Here is a 23591-nt window from a genome sequence, read left to right on the forward strand (position 1 = left end):
TTATTCCAGCGGAGTATCACTCGATGGCAATTCATTTGCGAAAACCAGTGCATGTGGAATAGCTTGGGAGTGCGTAATCACAGGGGGGGAAAACAATCGAATCAATTGCTCTATTGTGCGAAAAAGAATCTCTACGAATCTGTGATGAAAGTTATTTTTATTACATGTGGGAAATTGGAATCTACTGAAACAATTATTGTCCGACTAGTTAAGCTCCTATGAATCATTACGGAAATAAATTGCAGAATTCCAAGGCATCAAATTGAGTTCTAACCACACAGGGAAAAGATGTGGCAAATTGGAAATGATGTATAATTTAAACTAAATTACAGGACATAAAGTGCAAAATGAGTTCAAATTGTTGACTCGTTTAAAAAAAATGTGCACATCCACTAAAATCATTTTTGCCCAATAGATAATTCATTATGCATTTTTAAAAAAAATTTATCAGTATGTGCACACTCTGGATCTTCCCTTTTTTGTTGAGGAAGGAAAACATTCTTCTGGGATGCACGGCCCCTTGTGCTAAAAGCCCAAAGGGTTTAACCTGTGACACTGTTCCCGGTGGTCTGTGAATTGCTTGATTCTGAGATTTTTATTAATGTTCTCTCACTTGATTATGTGACTATGGCCCAGAAAAAGTTTTAGATGCAGTTTTTCTCTATAAGAATCTGCCAAGGAGGACATTGGAAGAGAGGGTGTCTGGGGAATAGGCGGTAGAGAAAAGCGTGACCGGCCAGGTGGTGCTGGACATATGTGGTAGGTATAATGCAGCTTTCTCTCCTTGGTGGTTTTCTTTTTTTTAAAGAAAATGTTAATGTGGAGATCTCAAGTCATCTGGTGTCCCTCCCTTCTAGAAACGCTGTCTCCACTAGCATATTTTTCAAGACTTGGCTATTTCTTTAAAGAAAATGTGCTGAGCCACTTGTGGGAATGTAGATCTGCCCTCCTTAAAATGGAGCGGAGATCTTAGTTTAGATTCTAATTCTTAAAAAGGCGGGTTTCGCTGCTAGTTGGAATTACAGGTCAGTTTAGAGGAAATAATCATAATAAAATGATTTTTTAGCCTTGACTTGGCTGAGGACCTAGGTGGCAGGCTGTGTCCCCACGACATAAAGTTCCCCTCACCAGAGCTGGTGGTGAGTTGTTCCAAAGACACTCTTGCTTTTCTCCCTTGTGACCAAAGGTACGTCCATGTGAGGTGACGGGCTGGGAGTAGGGGTGGCTATGCATGGGATAGAGGGAGAGGGGGTGCACATAGGCCTCTAAGAGACAGAGGCCACTACCCCAGCTTTACAGAGGTGCCTGGTGTGCATGCATTTGTTCATTTATTCATCTAACCATGTTCTCCCTGATGTCATCATCCTTCCTCTGTCTTCTCAGTTCACGTTTCAGCAGTGGAGGCGGGGCTGACTCATCTTAGGGACCACAGTGTGAGTCCAATCTTGGTTTTAACCTTACTGTGGCTGATTGGTGGTGACAAATTAAATAGCAGCTAATGCCAGAGAGGAGAGTTTTGATCCTTAATCTGCCCAGTGATACTTCTCTTCAGAGTACATGTAATAAGAGAGAATCAATCAGTTCTGTTTTATCAGTTGATTTGATTAATTGCATTAACTTTTATGAGTATGCAATACCAAGGCTCAGCACTCTTCAGCTCTAAAGGACCACAGGGTAAATATTTTAGGCTTTGTGGGCCACACAGCCTCTGTGGTAACCGCTCAGCTCTGGCATTGTAGCCCCAAAGCAGCCATAGATAATAGAGAACCAGTGGGTGAGGGTGCATGCCAATAAAACTTTATTTATAAAAGCAAGTGGACCTTTTTACTATTGTGGCAAACAGTGTCACAGCTTTCCTTTACTATTTAAATAACAGCTCAAAATGATGATAAATGTGGTTTCCAAAGACCTTGTCCAGTGGATAGGGCCTTTCTAGGAAGCTTAAAGTCTGTCACTTAGTCGCTTCCAGTGATAAATTTCCTAGATGCTTCAAAGCCTGCCCATCTGTACTTATTTCAATCACAGCAAATAAATATTGAGGGGGGGGGGTGGCAGGCAGGTGTAAGGCATCTGCTTCCCATCGTTCGTTTCATACCCACCTCTGGCGATGACCACCCACAGTTGTGTCTCTCTCCATCAGCCATCTCTGCTCATCTCGGCACCAGCCATAAACAGTACCTCAGATGTCAGTCTCTTGTGCTTCTTCAAGAAGCGAGATCGCTCTTTGGCCATCTCTAGCTCCTACTCTCTAAGCATGAAAGGGTGAACATGTGCAGAATTCCCTCTTAGGGCACAAACCAGGAGCTTCCTGGCGGTGTATGTTTGCCCATTTCTTGTCAGGCCCAGAATCAAGCGTGTTTTAATACACCTTTCAAGCCAAGGCTTCTCTGAGCTGTCCAGTCACTGCCTCCTAAGTGCCAGGGCCCTGTCCTTGGGCTCGAAATGTATGCTCTGCTTTGTGCAATTTTATAAATAGCTTTGTATTTAATGTCTTTATTTAAATTTGGCTCAAAAATATAAAGTAGACGTGATTTTCTTTCTTTTCCTATCTAAAGATTTAGTGTTGTAAAAAGCCCCCCCCCCCGGAAGTATTGGGAAGCATCCACCCACTTCCAGCCCCACCCCACAGCTGCCAGAGGAGTCAGGCTTTGCGCAGAGTTAAGCGTCCCTGGCATGGCTGCCATGTTTTGGTTTTGGAAGACCCATGAGCATTGGCTAGTCCGGGCTTCTGCCTAGTGTCTGTGCCTGACTGGCCACATGTCCAGAGACTCCCCTACCCTTGTGAGTTGAGGGCAGAGAATGAGTGTGCGCTATGCAGAGACTCCCTGAATCACAGGCCTGGCTTGGATGAGGTCAGTGTGTGGAGGCCCCAAAGGCTCCTGGCCAGCGACTGGCTTTCCCATGGCCCTTGGTTTCTTCATCTGTAAAGACTGGAGAATGATAGTAGCTGCCTCACAGAGGGGTGGTGACACATGAGGGAGCCTCTCCCCATGACTGCTGGGGCCCCACAGCACCCGCAGCTTCAAGCCTTCACCATCATCCTTGAGAACAGATACAGTAGCAGCAAAAATGGTTTCATTGTGCAGTTCTGATCCTAGTATCTTTTTTTCCCTTTTCATTAAAACAAGTTTTACTTTACCTTGAAGCCAAAAAAAAAAAAAAGTATTTTTCTAAACACCCCCTAGAAAAGTTAGGTCTCCAGGGCCTCCAAGGGGTTGAGATGCAGCCTATGAAGCTGTCCACAGCCACTGCAGCACGAGTTCGATCCCTGGCCAGGGAGCTACCCACATGGTGCAGCAGACCTCTCCTGACTCGCCTGCTGCTCCCCTCAGCAGTGTGTTTCAGTCAGTCTGCCTGTTCTGCTCCCCACTCTGTCTCTGGTGAATCCTCTCAGCCTCAGATCTCTGGTCTGTACCCCAGGTCTCGTATGCATAAATAAATAAATCTTTTAAAAAAGAAAAGAAAAGAAAAGAAAAGTTAGGTCTCCACTTCCCGATCAGAAATAGCGTGAGACTTTTCCGAGCACATGGAGAGTGAGGCTGGGATTTCAGAAAGGCCTGGAGGTTGGAGTGGGGCTGGTCAGGGCTTTTGCTCTCTTCCCCTCACTATGTGATCCTTTCCTCAGAGGCCCGACGTGCCAAAGGGAGCCCTATAATCCAATCTTCTGATGGAGTCACACCCACATCAGTGTCAGAATCATTTTTTTTTCCTTAAATATTTGTGGCACCTCAGAGAACATAGCCCTTATGCTGGAGGATTCTCAGGCACACTGGCCATGTTGATGTTGTGGGCTCTGGTTGTCAAGATTGCAATTCAACTACCAGTTAGCGGCAGCCTACACCCTATCAGGCAAACGAGTGGATAGTTTCCTCTCCAGTCCCCGAAGTGGGAAATGCTGTCATTACCAGGTAGGGTAGCTTGTCGCTCGTGTGTGACAAAGTAATGGTCCCGCCCGCGACCAGCAGCCCTTTCTGTGTAAAACCCCGGGAGATGACTGGAACAGGGTTGGATCGAGAGCATTCTGGACTCTGAGGTACTGACTTAAGAGAAGGGGGCGGAGAGTGCCGCAGGTGCCCGTGGGCAGGCCAGAGTTTCATTCACGACTCAGCGGACCGTGGGGTTGGTCGCCAGGTTTTCGAGGCGTCCCGGCGCGCGAGCCTGTGCCTTGGCGTGCGCAGTCACGGCGACAGCGCTGGCGCTCGGTGGTCTGAAGGCCAAGAGAACAGAAAGAGACCTGGTGAGGAGCCAGATTTTTGTTTTTCACGATAAATAGCAAGTGCCCCAAATGAGCGTTCTCAGGTGGGGGAAGGCGGAGGAAAGAAGGGCACAGAGACACCTCGGGGGACTGTTGTCCACTTGAATCCAAAGGCCGACTTTGTCGATTCATCGCGCGCTGCGTTGATAAGATGGCACCGAGAGGTTGCATTTCACAGCCTGTGTTTTAAATCCCCCATTTCCTTTATATGGTAAAAGAATAAATAAAATGCTGATAAAGAATCTTTGCTGGAGATAGAGACACTGACTCTTTGCCACCTGAAATTGGCAGCGAACAGCAGAGCTGAAATGGAAATTGGCAGGTACCACTGGATGTACCCAGGCTCAAAGAACCACCAGTACCATCCCGTGCCAACACTGGGGGACAGGGCTAGCCCCTTGAGCAGTCCAGGTAAATACAGCCTCGGGGTGACTTCTAATAGCAAGTCAACTGTTATCGTTAATATTTGTAATGCCTCTTGCCGTTTGGTGATATTTTATGTTTTGCTTGATGCACTAATTTGTTCACAAGGGAGTGGGTGGAATTGGCCCCTGAAAACTTCCTTAATCATCTTTCTTTTTCTCTCCTCTCCATTCCACCCCATCTTTCGCCTCTTTCCTCCCTCCTTCCCCTCCCCTCTTCTCCAAGGAAGCAGTGTTCAATGACATATGCCTTTGGGTTAACCGCGAAACTTTCAAAGTCTGAACCAGGGGTGGGGTGGGGAGGGAGTCACACCTGTCAACCATGGGCCCAAGAACCGGGCTCCAAGAGTCCCCCCGGCGCCCCCAGTGTCCACCCTGTCCCGTTGCTTTGTACCTCTCTGAACATGAGCCATTGCCTTTGCCAAGGAAAAAAATTAAAGCCCCTGAATGGAGGCTGGGCTAGCTGGTACTCAGTCCCATCAGGTAGGTCCGGGAGGGGGGGGCGGTGCTTTGCTGTTCCCTGCCCCAGGAACACAGGGTTCTCCGAACTGCTAGGTCTGGTGCAACGCGAGGGAGCACGCTGAGCGCTATGCACACCCACCTCCACTTTCTCAGCATCCACATGCGTCCTAGTCCTCAGTTCAGTTAGGGGTTTCCAGTGACTTTGTGGCTCTCAAGGGATGGTGACGGGTCCCGTCCGCATGACAGTGGGCTTTCAGGGCTGGGGTGGTTGCGCCTGAACCGTGTCATTGCTCCCTGAGAGTTGCTTGCTTTTTCTAGAATAAATCAGAAGTGACAGTATGAAACCTGTAACTAACGCCAGAAGCAGCAGTCCCCGGGTACAATGTGAGACACCCATTGAATTATAAAGTCCTAAAATCTGTAATTGACTTCATAAAACTATTTCTTTTAAAACCAAGATTGTGATGTCGCGGTGATGAACATGCAATCTGACTCCGCGTTTACTTCTCCTCTGGGGGGTTGTATTCATGCCTTTATTTGACGTTTGGCTATCAGACGCAGGTCTGCCTGCTTGTGCTGTCTTGGTCAGAAAAGGTGAGCAAGAAGTGACATAAGACATTTGTCCTCATAGATGAGAAGGTTCTGGAATCTTCTGCAGATTGTCATTAGTCGTGCTATTTCTGTGCCAGGGAATACCACCGATGAAAAGGAGTGAGCCTTGAAACCGTGATGCTGAGGGGCAGGACAGGCACAGCAGGCCGCACATTGCACGAGTCCATTTCTGTGGAATGTCCACAGTTGGCAACTGTGAAGAAACAAAAAGGGGATTCAAGGTTCCCGAAAATGGTGGGGGAAGAAGTGGGGGGAGTAACTGCTAATAGGTATAAGGGATCGTTTTTTTTGGAGGGATGGAGATGGTTAAAATTAGATGGTGCTGATGGTTACACACCTCTGCAACTTCACCCCAAACCATTGACTGTACCCTAAAAACAGGTGAATTTCATGATGCATAGATTATAGCTCAAGAAGCCGTTTTTAAAAGTCCCCACCCCCCGCCACCTCCTCCTATTAGATGTGCCCAATTCAGTGGTAAAGTGGGAGAAGCGAAGGGAGAGAGACAGGCACTAGAACATTCTCCACCTCTTGAGCAGTTGTAACAGCACTGGATTAAGACTTACGTGCTTTAGACCTGACAACCGAACACCAGAGTCTGGGCCTTCTAAGCAGCGGTGTTTCCCCCCAGTCTTGGGGGCCAGCCGTGTTTCACAATCAGAAGAGTTTGGGTTTGAAAGGTGACATGGTGCTTTTATCATGTGCTCCTCTTTGCCCCCCCAAGGTCTGGTGTACCCACATATGCAATGCATGGATCTTTCTGGAGAGCTGGGACAGGTCATGAGGTCTTGCAGCCACCTCTGTCAGATCAAGTGGGGTGCGGTACCAAGTATGTTCCCATCAAGACAGGGTTGGCTGCCATGCAAGCTAGATCAAAACACACTTTAGTCTTCACAGTTTGGGGGTGCCGGGGTGGCCTGCTGAGGAATTGTAGAGCGCGTGCTGTGCCGGGTTGCTTGTGGTGTGGTGAGAACTCCATGATGGAGCCGCCCCTTGGCTGAGGGAGAGGAGCGAAGCCAGGAATCATGGAATAATCTTCCAGGTCTCGCCAATGATGCTGCCCACGCGTGCTTCCGCCGCGGTGTGTGTATTGACGGGCATCCCCGGGACATATGCCTCATGGCACAGACACTGGGACCATTAGCGTCTGTGGCCCCCCGAGATCTTGCTAGGAAAGTGCCCTGGTGGGGGTACTGAACTCCCGCGTGACCGCCTTCCCGTTGCTGGGAGATTTTGTTAGCTCCTAGATCGATGCGGTTGCCATTCTCCACTTAGCTCCCCAGCCAGATGGTGTGAGGGGAGAAAATAGAGAATTCCATATGGCTCTTGTGTCTTTTTTTTATTTCCTTGCATAATTTTCCATTTCTTTGGGGGTCGGGCGTGGTGGGGGCGGGGTTCCAGCTAGGCCCATCGGGAAATCTTTGCCAAAGGAGAATGTGGCTCCCACCCAGGCAGTGATAGCAGCGACCCCCGCTTCCTCCCTCCCCATTGGGGAGGTCAGGGTGGGCCTGGTCTCCGCTTTGGGGTTCCATGCATTCCTTTCTGGGCGTCGCTTCCCAGTTGAACCCCATTCAGCTCCCAGGCCAGTTCATCGCCCACCTTCTGTTTCTGCTCTTGTCTCCTCTTTTCATTTGTCACCTTATCCGGCTGGCCGGGTAACAGGGACAACTTCTCAAAGCACGGCGGCCACTTGGGCAAGCCTGTGAGATGCTACTGGAGGGGGAGCAAAATCTGCACCCCAAAATCTCTCCTGCGTAAGGATTATTGCCTAGGAGGGCTCCCAGAGTTGCCCTTTTGTCAGATGCATTTGCATGTGTCAGGGAATCTCCTAGAGCAGTCTCCCTCCTGTTGTTCTGGAAGGTTTAATCTCCCAGTCTCTGGGCTTCTCCCTGGAGAGGCTGCAGTTTCCAGCTGCGACGCAGTCACACCCTTGTTTACTGGGCCTTTCTCCTACACCCCTGAAGTTCTGAAACCATTTTGGTGAGTTACTCACTTTTACTGGGTCTCTCCGAGGTGTGCTGGGGCTGCACGTTATCTTTCAACTTCTTTTTGTTTTTTCCTCTGGTCCACCTGTCTGATGTTGACTTGATTATTTGCCAGCCTAGAGGAGCCTGGCGGGGAGGCGGCCCCCACACCGCCAGGGGGGCTGGGGCCGAGGCGGCGCAGGGAGTGTTTGTGAATGCCAGGTCTGCGTTTGATGGGAAATTGCGCTCGCTGGAAGTTGGGGATATCTCAGGCGTCAGTAGGTGGGGTTACTCAGGCTCAGAAGCTGAGAGAATCGAGACCCTCTCTTCCAAGTGTGGTCCCTGGACCAGAGTCTGTCACCCGGAAGCTGATCACGAATGCAGCGCCTCAGCCCCGTCCCAGACCTGCCGTCTCAGAGTCTGCATTGTAACCAGATTTCCAGATGGTTCTTAAGCACAGTGAATCTTGAGCAGTGCTAATTCAGAGGAAGGTTCAAGGGGAAGGAGGGAAAAGCCAGGAAGGTGCTGATCAAGGGATTTACTTTCAAGAAGTCTTTAGATCTTTGGAGAAGACGGAATTGTTTCCCGCCGGCCAGAGTCGCTCTTCCCCCGCCAGCGAGAGGCAGTGCTAGGAGGTGCCAGGCGCCTTTGAACCTCCCACCTACTCTGGGAAGCAGCTGCCCCTGCTCCTTTGTTTAAAGTCTTGGCGAAGGGGGAGAGGGACAGAGACTTGGGGAAAGTTTTGTTTCCTTGGGGTGGAGAGGGCCAGGGAGGAAGATCGGGGAGAGCTCGGGAGAAACCCTCAGATGCCCCCCCATCCGCTTCTCTGATCAAGCGGCGCGCAGACGTCCCGCTCCACTCAGCCCCCTGCTAGGCCTGGAGTTCTGTGCTCAGGCTGCGGCTGGGGAGTTGAATGAGCACCCGCTGCCTCCCTCCCCCTCCCCCCTCCCTCCAGCTGCCAACCCCCATGGCGCTGATGCTGGATGAAGGTGCCATGGATAATGCCAGAAGGACTCTGGAGAACATGGACGAATGTTGGTGTTTAGTGGAGAGTTTAGCAGGCAGCCCGGAGCATGGGAATTTCTGTCCTGCAGAGGGGATTCCTGGGGGAGGGGACGGCACGTGGTGTCGCCGAGTTCACTGCTGTGACTTGTCTGGTTCCGGGCGGCTGCTCGGGTGTCTCCATGGGCCTGGCCTGCGTCTTCTCACTCACCGTTTTGTCAAGTGATGGCTGGAAATTGCTCTTGGGTTTTGGTCATTGTTCTCTACCCCTACCTGAGGTGGTAAGGCCGCTGCATTCGAGACTCATCCTGGAAACACGGGAGCTGTATTTCAAAGGAGACCAAGCTTTAACCGTGGTCAGGCCCCCTTGCGCCCGTCTGCTCCCGGGCGCCCGCTGTCCCCGTGCGTGATGGTGCGGGGGCGGGGGGGGGGGCTGCCTCTCCCGACGCTGGTTGGAGAAACGCTTTCTTCGCCCACACGACACAGGCCGAGGGAACTCTGACGGTTTCCAGCGAAGGCAGGTTTTCGGGTTACCTGGAGGTGAGCAGCGGCCCCGACGCAAGCGTATCGCAGCTCAGGCAGCCGAGGGTTTTAGACTTCCCCCGTCCAACAGTTACTTTGTTTTCCAATCATCTGCAGTTTTAACAGAAAAGCATGCCGTGGAGAGCAGTTAGCTCTTTACAGCACTTGCCCACGCCATGTACGCGTGTTTCTCCCGATTGCCTCTGAGCATTCAGGCTCTGCTTGCTCAGCCCTTGCTTACGTAACGGGGGCCGGCCCTGGGGCGCACCCAGCCCCCTGCCTTTTGGTTTTGTGTCCGTTTCTCTGCTCAGAGGAAGCAGACAATGCAGAAATGAAAAGCGTATCGACCAGTATGGAGGGTTGGTCTGGAACTTTCTCCCAGGCACAGCACCTGGTTTTAGGGACACCCACTCGGATTGCTCAAAGATGCGATTCTTAGTCTTTCAGAAGTGGAGTCGCCACGTCTCAGCCTCTGTCCTAATACCCTCCGTGCAGTTTTCACTTGCAGTTCATTCAAGTTAATTTTGCTTTGAGGCCTTTTGCCACCCTTAGAGCTAACTGGAGCTGCTCTGAAGCAGGTGGAAGCGGCCAGAGTCAGCTGCTGGAACTGGAATCTTCCACCCTCCCCTGGCTGTGTTCGCTAACCAGTAAGCCACACGCCCGCCCACGTGTTCCCATGTCTATTAAAAGCTTAGATAAGAGGCTTTTGTACTGAGCAGAACACTCTGGGTGTCAGACAATCATTTAGGTGGCTGAGGCGGTCTCTGAAGATCATCATGCTTTCATTTTAGCTGGAAGTTTCCAGAAACAGTGCGTTCACCCCAGAAACTCTAGAGGTGAAATATCAGGCTGGGAGGAGAGGGAATGGGGTCAAACACGTTTCCCTGTGGGCTTAAAACCACCCTGTTTGCGCTCCTGTGCTGGCTCCCAGTGGTGCGGAGGAGATTATGGAGATTGCTGTGAGGACTTGGACCAGGCCCCTCGGCCACCCACTGCGTTGTTGTAAATAAAGTTTTATTGGAAGCAGCCACACCCATCCTCTTACAGCTCCTTTGTGGCTGCTTTTGGGCTACAGCAGAATGAAGTCATTGCAACCATATGCCCTGCAAAGTCAAAAATATTTACCATCTGGCCCTATACAGAAAAAAATCAGCACCCTTTGGCTTAGAGTAGTTGCGTTCTTGACACACGCCCCAGGTTCAGTCTGCTTACGGCGGGCAGCACCTTGAGCGGGTGCTAGTTGCTCCGTGTCCTAAAATCTCCATCAGAGACCCCTGGCCCTCCTCTCTCCAGGCACCACAATCCTTGCTCCTGGAGGTCCCCCTGTTCCCAGGCCTTAGACTAAAGCTCCACACTGTTCAAGGACCTGCTGGCTGGTTTGTTCCAGAAGCTCAGCTCCTCTGTCTCTTCTAGGCCCTTCTCTGAATGTTCCCCCCCACCCACACCCTGCAGGGGGGTGTCCTGGAGCCGCATTCAGCTGGGGCTGCATTCCGTGCACTTGACTGAGTTTCCTGGGATACGTGGATCCAAGATCAATTAATATTGTAGTGAACGTGACATTGGGGATCATTCCTTTAAGTGCCCTTTCAAAATAGGGGTCACCGATGCCCTCAATCAGAATTACCAGGGATGCTGGTTAAATATTCAGATTCCCAGGCCCCGCTCACCTTTCTGGGCTGAGTTGCAGGACTTGGCAGGTTTGCTAAGCTCCCACGTGCTGCAGATGCGCTAGAGGTGCCGCCGCTCTGTGCAGAGGAGCAGAGCCTCCGGGTGACGGAGAGGTAAGCGGAGCCCATTAGGACGGCCCCGGGAACGCGGGGCCGTTCACACCCCTTCCGCAGAACCGCATGCACTGACTGTCAATGCCCGCAGCCTGATGGCCACCCCCTCAGCAGGCAGTGCTGCTGGATTTGAAGAAAAGGCCTTTCACTCTTTGTACTGGCACTGCACCTTGCGCTTTGAAAAACGCGGAGAGGGGCCTCCCCTGGTGGCGCAGCGCTTGAGCGCTGGGCTATGAGGCTCTGCAGCGCCGGTTCGTTCCGCCCGCCAGCCAGGAGCGGGTATCAGGTGTCGTTGCATAACAAGTTCCTCTAAGGCGTAGTGCCCAGAGCGAGCTCCTGCTCTAGCTCAGTCTCTGGAGGGCAGGGGTCGGGCTTGGCCCAGCGGCCTCCAGGTCTGTAGCGAGGCTGACACGGGAAGAATTCACTGCCCAGTGGGCCGCTCCTGGCTGGCTGTTGGCAGGACTCGGGTCTCCGCAGATGGCTGTGCCGAGGCTTCTGCTCCTCACTGGCTTTGACCTGAGACCTCCGCTCCGCCGCGGGGCGCGGCGGGGCCTCCTCCGGGCGTGAGCGAGCAGAGACGGGCGCGGCCAGCGAGGGAGGGGAGAGAGGTGCTGGCAAGACAGACGCCGAAGACTTGGGCTACTTCGAGCAGGAGACGCCCCATCCCTTTTGTCACATTGCGATCACCGACACGAGTCCCGAGAGCCAGCCGGCACCGCGGCGGGAGGGGGGCCGCGCCGGGATGGGAGTATCCGGAGTGGGGGGCACGGGCGTGGCTTACCCCCGTGTCCTTCGGCGCCGGCTTCTCTCCCGGCAGGGGCCTGAGCACCCTCGGGAGGCCGCAGACGCCGGTGCCGAGCGGGCCTAGCCCGGCTCCTGGACGCCGCGGGCCTTCGCAATCGTGTGGCAGGACTCGCTCTGCTTCTCGAACTCAGGGCAGAGCGGCTTGACGCGACTTTGTGCCCTTTTCATGGCCAGTGTGCGCCGGGTCTCCGGCCCTTGCGGAGCGGCCGGGAACTTGGCGGCTGTTCGCTCAGTCAGGTCAGAGCGGGTGGGCGAGTGGAGGTCTCCCGGGCCCCTGCGTGGCTCTCGGAGGAAAGGAAACCATTGGAGGACCCCACTGTTCCTCATTTATAGAATTGTTAACACAAATAAATCAGGACGTGGGACGTTGTCCTGTGTGGGGGGCACACATTAGAGGGACGTAGCTGCGGGTAACTGTGGGCTGGGTGGGTTTTCTCGAGTCGGACGTGGTCAACCTGGAGTCCTTCACCATAGGAGTCCCGCCCTGCCCCTCTCACGAGCTCGCGGGGGGCCAGGCGCCAGCACTGTGGAAAGCCCCTAGGGGTGCCCCATCAGGGGTCTCTGCCTTTCGGGGGTACTTGGCAATGTCCAGAGACATTTTGGTGATCACAGCTGAGAAGCACTCCTGGCACCGGGGTAGAGGCTGGGGTACCCCCAGCGCACGGCCGTGCGCAGCCGTTGAGCCGGCCCCGCAAGCAAGATGGCGCCATGTCTGTCAACCCCGGCCTTCGCGTGGGCCCCTGCGACCCTCCCTCCCGCCCCCCTTCTCCAGGCGATGTGGATTTGCTTTCCGGCTCTCTGCATTGGCCGACGTTTTCTGGAATGGTTTTCATAAAGATTTGCTCGCATCACTTCTCGCCCCGCCATTCCTATGAAATGTGTGACGTTGACTGCTCCATAGCTCCGAGCTTTGTCAGATTCTCAACCTCCTGCTTCCATTGCATCCGCCCTGCGCCCTTTGAATAAAACTCAAAAAAGACCCCATTCTGCTACCGCCTACAGTGGAAGAGTTGCGTTTGCACCCCCTCCAGTCCAGCCTACACACCGGTGCCAGATTAGTCTCTTGACAGCGCGTCTGGTCGTGTCACTCGCCTGCTCACAAACCTTCCCTCTCTTCCCACTGGCTGCAAAATGAAGCGCAGCGGCAGCACACCGACTCGGAGGCCTCCCACAGGAGGGGGCCCCACCTGCCTTCCAGCTTCTCCCCCAACGCCGCCCTGGCCTCCTTGCTGAACACGGCCATCCCTGAACGCCCCCCCCCATCTTTCTAGCCCTCTCAGCCACGGGAATCCTGCCCCCCAGGCCTGTGGACACTTCTGCCACCCTGACGCCCTTTCCTGAGCGCCCCTGGTAGACCTAGGAGCTCTGTCCCTACCTCACTCCCCCGCGCTCCGGCGTCACCTCTGTTCTACTTCGAAGGACTAGTGCATGTTTGCGTGTCTCGCCAACCCCTCCCCCCGCAGTGTCTGGGCTGGGAGGGAAACCAGGCCCCAGCACAGTGCCGGGCACGGCAGACACTCCTGTGTCAGAGACGTCGGTACGCACAGCTGCTGCCACCCATCGCCCGAGGAGCTGGTCCAGCTGACGGGCACGTCGCGCGTTCTTCTCGAGCGTCTCGGGTACCCCACGGGTCACCATGCTCTTCCAGTCTGTGCCGTCGGAACACAGAGCTGCTGTCCCCAACTCGCTGTTCCCCTGATTCCTGCTCCCACACTAGGCTAAGGCCACACACACGGTCTTTGGGGACCAAACCGGCTCCACAAAGGGCAAAGGAAGACAGGAGCAAGTGTCTGCTTCTGGAATTTGTTTATTCTCAGCCGTGCGGATGTGTCCGCCCTTGCATATCGCTGCTGTGCGCTGCTGCGCGGGCCACGCTGCAAACGGTAGCGGCTAATCTGCTGTGAGAGTCCTGCAGTGGGCCGCGAAATGGAAATGTCTCACTGAATAGGTTTTAGGACAGGCTTTTAAAAGGGTCTGCTAAAAAGCGATTCCCTTTCTATCGTTAGAAAGAGCTCCGCCTTCTTAGCATCACGTGGTTGAATTTTTACGTGAAAGGCGTAAAATGTCGAGAAAGAACCGAGAAGCAACCTCGCTCTCGTTTAAATGGCTTCTCGACTTCTCGATTGCTCTTTCACAGGAAGCTCACCAGGCTGCTGGCTTCTCGAAAACTTCTTAATATACATCAGTAGGTCACAGCTTTGGGGGAATTAGGTCCCTTTACCCTCTAAAAGTAACTTAAGACCCCCCCATCTTCTTTTGCTCCTGTGGGTTATACCTATATTTTCTCTGTTGGAAATGATAACTGAGAACTTTATTATTAAAATAATATACTGGTTCCGGCGGGCCCCGCGCGGCGCCTGCGCAGCCGGTGACCTTCGCGAGTCGTTGACGTGCGGGTCGGGCGGCCGTAGCCGTGGGTCGGGGTCGGCGCCGAGATGTTTCAGAGCCTCATTAAAAATGTTTGGACCCCCATGAAGCCCTACTATACCCAGGTCTACCAGGACATCTGGGTAGGAATGGGGCTGATGAGCGTCATCATTTACAAGATCAGGAGTGCTGATAAAAGAAGTAAAGCTTTGAAAGGTCCGAGTCCCGCACCTGCCCACGGCCACCACTGACCGGCCCGCCGCAGCGCCAGGCCGATGGAGCCGGCAGCGTGGGACGTCCCTGTGCCCTCGTCCAGCCCCGTCTCCTCCTTGACGTGAATAAATGTCCCTGTGAGACCGGCAAAAAATAAAAAAATAAAAAAAAAATAATAATATACTGGTTTCTTCTTTTTTTACCATGAGTTCATGGCGGTGAACAATGCACTGCTGCTTAGTTCACTTTGTTGTCACTGCCTGATTTGGGCTAAGGTGGCAGCAGTTTTACAGAGCACATCTCAACACAGTGAAAAAAGTCCACGCCATCTTAGGGCTGCTTTAAAGAGCCTGGCCTTGCAAACCTCCAAGAAGGTGTCAGGGTCTCCCAGGGCTGCACAGACACCCCCTTTGAAAACCTGTTTGCTGCCCTCATGGCTCAGAGTGGGGCTGGTGGATGGGCAGATAGAACCACCTGGGAGTGGGCAGGGCATGCAGCCCAGGCCACTCCCAGACCTGTCTACATAGAATCTCTATTTGGGCGAGATCCCCAGGGCATTTACCTGCACAGTAGGGTAAATGGGGAACCACTGCTCTGCATCAGGATCTGCAAAGTCTTCTGTGAAGGGCCAGGTGGTAAATATCTGTGGCAAATACTCTACTGCCTTTGCAGCTTGAAAATTTCCATAAACATCATCTAAATGAATGAGCGTGCCTGCCTTCCAACCCGGCTTTGTGTGTGGAGGCAGAAGTTTGAGTTCCATATACCTTTCACATATCATAAAATACTGAGTTTTAAAAAGTCACCCGGAAATGTGGGGGAAAAAAATCCTTAGTTCCAGGGCAGTAGGGAGAGCTGAACTTGGCCCAGGGGTCAGTTTGCTGACCCCTGCTCCATGGCACTTGTTCTCAAACTTGAGCGCTCCTCACAGTCAGCAGGACCTCTCGCTCCTGGATCCCTCCAGTCCAGGCTTGCTGAGCGCACGCGGAACACATCAGGGCTTTCCAGTGCTGTCCACGTGATTTGGGGCAGCAAATTTAGAGAACTTCTGCTGTAGAACATTTTTGTAAATGTTATATTGTACGTTGACTGTATTTTCAGCACTTTGGTTTTTTAATTTTAGAAATTGGCAGCGTCAGACCAGGACAGCTTCTCACCTTTGGCACAGTGGACATTGGGCCCATCCTTCTTTGCGGGTGAGCGCATGCGCGCACGGTGGCACCGTCTTGGGCAGCCGTGGGATGCCCAGCAGCATCCTGGTCACAACACGCTCAATGCCACACCTCAGCCCCGGTTGTAACCAGCAAAATTGTCTCCAGACACTGCTGAGTGACCCGGCCGGGGGCTGTCAGCCCGTTGACCCGCGCCAGGGCTGCCGCAGTCACGAGGCCCCTTCTCCGGGGTTCACGTCTGCTGCTCGGGTTCTCTCCGCCTCCGTGTCCCCGCTGCGGGGTCTTTCAAAGTCGCAAAGCTCCGTTACTTCTTTTCTTTTTAATTTTGTGGCTCATTAGGCATCAGGATAGGAGCAGGGAAGGCCGAGTTGGGGGGGTGGGGTGTGTGTATGTGTGTGTGTTGGGGGGGGGTTTCATTCCTTAGAGAAGAATCTGGGCCCTTGTTCCAGCCGGTCCTCCTCCCAAGGCCCATCCAGCCTGCGGCCAGAATCCAGACAACTTGGGGCAAATCCCTGGGCCTTTCTGAACTCCAGCCCTGGCAACGGCCGTCCACACACCCAGGACAAAACGCGTTTTATTCTGTTGTTCTGCACAAAAGGTTCTAGAGACGCTGGAGACAAAATGACCATTGAGTCGGGGCCTGGACGGGTGTGTTTTCTCCCTACTAGGCGGTTTCTGTGTCCGCTGCCTTCGGCTGAAGCCCACTGCGGTGTTTGTGTGACTCCAAAGCCCAGAGAGCGGCGAAATGAAGGCTGCGGCTTTATTTGACCCCACAGAGGCCTGGGGGGTGCTGAGGGGTGCTGAGGGGCGCTGACAGTCGCCGGTCGGTGTGCTAGAAAGCCTTGCGCCGAGTCTGGTTCTGCCGTGAGTCGGCGGCGTCCCCGCGGCCCTTGCGTGTCCAGCTCGGGCTCACTGACGCCGCCTTCGCCGGTTTGGAGCTCGGCCCACCTGGGCCTGTGCCCTTCGCGGTGGTCCCGGGAACGCCTCGTGCTCCTCGGCATGTTCTTCACGCTGTGGCCCGGCCGCGGTTGGGCCCCAGCCCCTCTGAAGGCCGCCCGTCCGCCTTCCTGTGACTTCTCGTCCCCGGGCAGCCCAGACTGGAGCCACTGGGGCCCGCGGCTGGCGCGGCTGGCACAGGGGCCACTCCGCTGTCCCCGGCGGCCGACCCTGCTCTCGCACACCCTGCCTGTGGGCTGGCACCAGCGCTCCTTTTGAGCCCGTCTCAGGGAACCCGTTCTTGCTTGCCCCGAATAACCTCTAGAGCTGCGCAACTTCCCAGACAGCTGGACAGCCTGGAACATTTTGTTTTTCTTTGCCGCAGCCCCTGGAACTTGCCGTTTGACTGGCAAGTGGCCGGCGTGCTCGGCCACCTCTTGGGGAGAAAACTCCGACCGAGTTGAACGCCCTGCAGGCCCTCGGGACACCACACCTGGAGGCGACCAGAGCGCGCGCTAGAGCTGGGCCTCTGGGCCTCTGGAACTTTCGTGCACACACAGGCCACTGCTGGTGGGGGCGGCGGCGCTTACCGTGCAGTTTCTGATTCAGCTGGCGCGGGGTGGGGCCGAGGCGCCCTGTGTCTCCCAGGCTGCTGGCGAAGCTGCTGCTCGCCATGGGGCCGCGCTTTGCAAAGCACAGGTGGTCGGCACCTTCCGCGGAAAAAAGCCCACGCATCTCTTCTTGCCTCGGAAAGTTCTCCCTGCAGCCCGGCAGCCCCTCCCCGCGCACTGCCTGCCCGCGTCCTCCCTTCGCAGGCGGCCGGTCGCCTCAAGCTCAGCAGGTCTGCGGCTCAAGGTCTGCGTCTTTAAAGCTTAGCCCCCTGGTCAGCCCTTGCTCGGGGAAGAGCCCCCGCTCGGGACGGCAGCTCCCATTCGGTTATGAGCGGCGCAGTCCACCCATAAGCCCGCCATCAAGGCCGCGCCCAGTGTTCGCGCTTGACATCTGACCCGCGTCGGGACCATGGAGCTCTCCGCCCCTTGCCCTGGCCCCTGCTCCCGCCGTCTTTTGCCTGAACCACTGCAGCGGGTGCCCAGGCATCCCGCGTTCGTGATCTTCACAGCCCGTCTGTTCCCCGGGGTTACGGATGCCCAGGGTTTCAGGGATTCCCAAGATACAGCCCAGAATCCTTCAGGTGGCCTGGAAGGCCCTGAGAGGTCTAGTTCTCATAGCCCCCCCCCCCCCCCGCCCCGGACTTGCTCTGTTCTGGCTTCTAACGTGCTGGGGAAGTGCCCTGCTCTCGTCCACCACGGCGCCTTTGTCCATGCTCTTCCTGCTCCCGAAGCACCCCCAGCCCCTCCTTCTCGCCATTTATGAACTAACTCACATCCTAGAACCGCTCGGCTAACGGCTGTTTACCCCGCAGACTGGAGGCCTCCCCTGTCTTAGCTCGCCGCCGCCAGCGCCTAGCCCAAGGCTTGGGACGTCAGGCACGTGGTCAGCGTCGAGTGTCCCCTGATGGAAGCGGAGCGAGTGGACAGTGGCTCCGTCCTCTGCGGGCTCCCCCAGACCTGCACTCTGCTTCCCCGACATGCTTCATTTTAATGGGGCCTCTAGGAGCCCCCAATACCCGAGGTGGCGGGAGCAGCCAGGTTTCGGGGCAGTTTCTCTGAGGAGGCCTGCGCTGTGCCTTCCCGTGAGCCTGTGCTAACTGCTTCTGTGAAACGAGTTGCGGCTCCTCTAACACTGATTGTTTGGTTCCGCTGAGCACGTCTTGTAGCAACCGACCCGTTCATTCGCCCTGGATGGTTCTTTATACCGGGTCTGAAGACGGTGTTTCATAGGTCTTGTCCAGTTTGGGGGCTGTTTTAGGCAGGAGAATAAATTAGGGCCCTGTTCTTCCATCTTGGCGGAAGCGGGGCCTTGTTCTGTGGAGGCAGCTTTTTACTGCAGAGGACTTGGCTCGCGGTGGAGGGAAGCAGGCAGAAGGGGAGCAGGCAGAACTCGCACAGTTCCTAGGCTAGTGGTTCTCCACGGTGAGCGCGCTCGGGACTCAACCACAGTAGGAAAACCATCCCCTCCCGAGTTTCTGATTCAGGTCTTCTGGGGTGGGACCCAAGAGTCGCAGTGTTAATGTGATCCTGGGCGATCCTGACGCCGCTGGTCTGGGCCGCACTTTGAACCTGACTGCTCCCAGGCAGGGCTGCACGCTTGCTGTCGTCAGTGGCTGTTTCAGGCGTTGGAAGCCAAGCCCTCGCCGTGCTCCAGTCTGCCATGTTAGGGTAAAAGTAGCCGCAGCCAATTTGTAAATTAGTAAGCGTAGCTCTGTTCCAATAAAACTTGACTTACAAAGCCCTGGGCTGTGGTTGACTGAAGCCCTGCTCTAGGGGAGTGAGAGGGACGCTGCGGTGGCGACGCCCTCTCGGGAGCCGGGCCCTTACAGCTGGACAGTCCCAGTAGTCAGGACGGCCTGTGAGGCAAGGCCACGGCTGCCTCCTTGGCTGTATTTCTATCAAACACTGAAACGAAGCGAAGGCTACTTGGACATGCGTAGCCAAAAGGCCTCCTCCCACATCAATATACCTGCGACTGGCTCCATAATTTGTAGGCCCGGTACAAAATGGAAAACTTCAGACACCCTTGTTCAAAATGTAGGAAGAATTTCAAGATGGTGAAAGCAGAGCGCGCAGCCAGACCTGGGCCCACGAGACCTGCCTGGGTCTCCGCCACCAGCCTTGCCACGTTGACACCTACGTGTATTTCAAGTCAGAAATGCCCGTGTGGGGTGATGCTAACAGTATGGACGTCCATTTGAGAAGATATTTAAGTCTTTCTTACTAACTTGGTGCAGTAGTTTTGGGTTCTCTGGGATAAGTGTGTGGCAGATCACCTAACCGCCCAGTGCTTCACGATGCCTTGCACACTGTGGCTAGAGCTTCTAGACTGACATAGAAAGTACAGTGGGGGACAGTCCATTTAGAGATGATTGATGTCCACAACGTACGTGACTCCAGCCCAGCGGATGCCTCGTCAGCCCAGCGAGAATCAGCTCTGCGTCCACATTGCATTCCACAAGCTCCAGCGCACGCTCGCCTGCAGGGTCCCTGGGAGTTTTATCTGCGAGTGTGGAAAACTGTAATAGCCCCACGTGCTACGGCCACACACAGATGGAAGAGCGTTGGCGTCTGCTGGGAGAGTATGATCCATTCCAGTGATCCCCCGGACCCTTGAGTCCCCGCCTTTCCCCTGTTATAAAACTAGCCCCACAGCACGGGGTACCTGGAGTTCTTGAAAGAGAGAGATTGGAGGACATTTTAGCCTTGATCTTGTGGTGAATTTGGACTGACCAGCAGCATCTTGAGCCCGTTTGTGTTGTTGAGTCAGGGAGCGGGTGTGATGTTTCCTTTGAGAGAAGCAGAACGCGCTCTCCCTGCGGCTGACAGACAGTTTTGAACTGGTAATGGAGGATGTAGGAGGCCGTTATATTGTGGAAGGGCACGTGCCCTGCACCGGAACACCGACTCCTGGCCCCCGACGGTGTGCGGGGATGCGGGTGTACTGAAATACACACACAACAAAATGCTTAGAAATTAATGAGCACTTGGTCACTTCTATATCAGTCGCCATGTCAGCTGTTTACGTCATCTGCACACTTCGTCTTGTGTGGAAAGCCCTTCCTGAGCTCTCCACCGCGCCACAGTCCCTCCTCGCTCCTCTCCCCACCCACTAGCCACTGACCCTCCTCATGCTCCGCTTGAGTAATTGTGTTGCCTGTTGGCCTGCAGCATTAGCCAGGTCTCACATCTGTATCCCCAGTGCAAGCAGTGCTGAGCCCCCCTTGGGTCTTCAGAAAGGACTGAATGTGTGAAAGTCAAAGCAGAGCTCAGAACCCTGTGCAGTTACAGAAAAGTGAATAGGTGGCAAGTGGAATGGAGCTTCCAAGGCAGTGTTCTGCCATGATAGAATGTTCCCTGTCTGCTCTGTCCAACATGGTAGCCACACACACGTGGCTGTGGAGTATGTGACGTGCGGCCAGTGGGGCCGAGGAACTGATGTTTTTATCCGATGTAACCCAGTAATTGGAACAGCCGCATGTGCTGGTGGCTGCCACGCTGGCCAGCAGAGTCCCAAAGCCACGTGTGTGCGTAGGGCCCACACGCCAGCCTTCATCTTGTTCCTAACGTCATCACGGGCTGAGAACGCCGGAGAGCGGGGCAGGGATGGACACAGCACACGCACATCTGGTTTTTTCTTGGCATAATCGAGGCAGAGGACTTTGGTTTCTCTTGGGTTGGGAGCCTGGAGAGCTGCAGTGGCATGGCCGCCGCCTCACCTCAGCCCCAGCCCGCCAACGGCCAGGGAGCGGGAGCTCCGTCGTCCTTGCTCCGCGCCCCAGGCGTCCGCAGCGCTGTGAGGCGCTGACGGGCTGTGGAACGGGGTCTTCGCGGGGGGAAGCAGCCGGTCATGCGCTGAGTGAGAAGCAAGGCCGCTCGCTCCGGAAGCCCTGGGCTCGCGTCTTCCCCCGCAGACTGACAGGTCTGGCGATGACGGTTGCTCGCGTGGGGGCTGAGGCGAAGGTGCTCCCCAAAGTGAACCGTCTCCCGCGCTTTCCGCGGGCCACTCCCGGCCCCCCGCGAAGACCATCCGAGGAAGGAAATGCAGCTGCCTGGGAGTAATGAGCGGCTCTCCACGCCCTTAAACCTCCCAAGGCCTTCGGAGGTCGCGTCCCCTGAAGCCGCGCACGTGGGGGTCTGAGAAGATCCGGGGGGCGGGAGTCGGGGGAGCCGCTGCCTTACCCCGGGGCCGGTCGGCGCCGCTGGGGCGTCAGGGTCCCCGCGCTGAGGCGTCGCTGGGCTCTGCCGCTCGGGAGGGCTCTCTGGGCCTGTGGAGTGCAGCTTGTGTTTGGAGCGAGCAGGCTTCTTCTGTCGAGGTGAAAGGCGCCCTGTGACTTTCTCTCCCTCATTTCACTCCATGGACGCTCATCTTGTCTCTCCCCTCCTCTCCCCCTCTCCGGGCGCCCGCGAGTTCCGGGCTGGCCCTCCGCGCTGGCGGGGGAGGGCCGGGGGCCCCGGAGGAAGCATCGCGCTGCCCGCGGGGGGCATCCGGCCAGTGGCCTGAAGGGAACCGAGGCGGCCCCTCCGAGACGGACTCGGTGACCTGGGCCTCGAGGCCCCGAGCGCGGCCTTTCGGCCTGGCCCGGCGCGGCTCCCGCCAGCCCGGCCGCGGTTGAGCACTGCTGCTGCTCCTGCTCGCCAGGGGGCCCCGGGCGCGGGAGAAGCGCTGACTGCTGTGCAAGCAGCTGTCCTCGGACCCCAAAAAGTTGCAATTCAGGCGAACCCGCCTCTCACTTCTCCTCACAGAACTCCAGCTTCACTGCTGTGCTCTCTGGCTGCTCGCGGGATGCTCGCTCCTCCTCCGCCCGCGCCCAGCCCCCAGCTCGCCAACCAGAAACTCTAGAACTTACTCCGCAGCTACCCTTCCGTTGGCTGCTCTGCCGCTCACCCCCTTTCCGGGTCCCGAGCAAGTTAGGCTCCCTCTCCGAGCCTCGGGGCTCTCCCCCACAGAGTGTGGGTCGGGATCCTGGCCGTCGAGGGCGAGGGCGGGAGGGCAGATGGGAAGGTAGAGCCTTGAGCGTGAGCTGCGCCTGGGCCCGCAGGCGTCTTGCCCTCACAGCCGCCCTCTCTCCCCTGGCGCAGGCTGCTTCGAGTGCTGCATCAAGTGTCTGGGCGGAGTCCCCTACGCCTCGCTCGTGGCCACCATCCTCTGCTTCTCCGGGGTGGCCTTGTTCTGTGGCTGTGGGCATGTGGCCCTGGCGGGCACCGTGGCGATCCTGGAGCAGCACTTCTCCACCAACGCCAGCGACCACGCCCTGCTCAGCGAAGTGTGAGTATGCGCGGCCCGCGGAAGGCCTGCAAGGGCAGCCGCGCCACGTGGGCAAAGAGCGCAGCGCGCCACCCGGCGGGAGAGGCAGCGGCTCACGGCAGCTCCCCGGGTGCGCAGAGAAGAAGGGCCATGGGAGAGGGCGGAGGCGAGGGTTGGCCCCGGGACTGGCCCGGAATGGCCATCGCACACCTCGCACGCTGGCGCCGTGGCGTGGGGGCATGCGGCGGGGAGGCAGGTGCCACGCAGCACCGAAGCGGTGAGCTCTGCTCCCACGTCCCAGTGGCTCAGGGTCTTTCCAGGAAATGAGCGGCCCGGAGACGCATGGGTGCCCCGATGAGGACCGGCCCGGCCCAGGCCGCGGTGGGGGGGCGGGTGCCTGCCTGCCCCGCCTCACGGGCCCATCAAAGCCTCTGTGGGGCAGGCGGTGTGGCAGGACCACCGCCTCCGGGCCTCCCTGCAGAGGCCAGAAACGTCCTCTCCCCTCCGGGCAGTGAATTTAACTTGTCAGGGCCCGTCTCCCTCCCCCAGGATACAGCTGATGCAGTACGTCATCTACGGCATCGCGTCCTTCTTCTTCCTGTACGGCATCATCCTGCTGGCGGAGGGCTTCTACACCACGAGCGCGGTGAAGGAGCTGCACGGGGAGTTCAAGACCACCGCCTGCGGCCGGTGCATCAGCGGCATGGTGAGTCGGAGGCGCGCGCGCTGGGGGGGCCGCGGCGGCCCGGCTGCCACGAGTAGCCGCTAGTGGCGGGGCATCCCGTCGCAGCCACCTCTTCCCAGTCTGGAGCTCGTGATCTCCAGCGCCCGCGCGGTGAACCCGCCGCTGGCGTGAGATGGAGCGTCCGCTGTCGCGAGCACGGGTAACGGGTGTTTTCCAAATACTGAGCTTCTGCTGGGAAAGGCAAGAGCTGTCAGGTTGGCTCAGCGCGTCCCTCCTGGAGTAAAAGCTGCCACGCGCTGCGCCACGCTGCCACCGCCTTTCTGGAAGTGTGGACCGAGCTCCTAGCAGGGGCGTGGCGGGTCACTGGGAGCGCGAGGGCTGCAGCGTAAGCGCTTGTCCTCCAGAAGCCTGTCGCCCGCGGCTCGCTGCTCCAGTGTGCGTGTGTTTGCCTGATTTGTGGGCGAAGACTGTTCTGTCCTTACGTCACCGTGGGGTGGGAACCAGTGACTAATGGGGCGCATGAGATGTGTACTAA

General features: G+C 56.1%; 2 protein-coding genes across 9 annotated transcripts in view; both read left to right on the plus strand.

Annotated features, from left to right (window-relative positions):
- The window catches only part of GPM6B (glycoprotein M6B), a 182814-nt gene that overhangs the window by 149324 nt on the left and 9899 nt on the right, over positions 1-23591 (plus strand). For 5 of the 8 annotated variants that reach the window (XM_054695843.1, XM_054695844.1, XM_054695846.1 and 2 more), the window contains 2 exons: positions 22206-22392; positions 22921-23077. In XM_054695843.1, coding sequence (XP_054551818.1) covers positions 22206-22392; positions 22921-23077 — 344 coding nt within the window. Of the gene's footprint in view, positions 1-4546; positions 4667-22205; positions 22393-22920; positions 23078-23591 lie in introns of all 8 variants that reach the window. The other 3 variants (XM_054695845.1, XM_037512697.2, XM_037512696.2) reach the window with 1 other exon arrangement.
- Positions 14241-14559, plus strand: LOC119246332 (ATP synthase subunit ATP5MPL, mitochondrial-like). Its single transcript, XM_037512702.2, has one exon. It carries the CDS (start codon positions 14260-14262, stop codon positions 14440-14442), a length of 183 nt encoding a protein of 60 aa, XP_037368599.1. The 5' UTR covers positions 14241-14259; the 3' UTR covers positions 14443-14559.

Source organism: Talpa occidentalis, unplaced genomic scaffold (genome assembly GCF_014898055.3).
Source record: "Talpa occidentalis isolate TD23 unplaced genomic scaffold, MPIMG_talOcc4v2.1 talOcc4.15, whole genome shotgun sequence".
In the NCBI taxonomy this organism is placed as follows: Eukaryota; Metazoa; Chordata; class Mammalia; order Eulipotyphla; family Talpidae; genus Talpa; species Talpa occidentalis.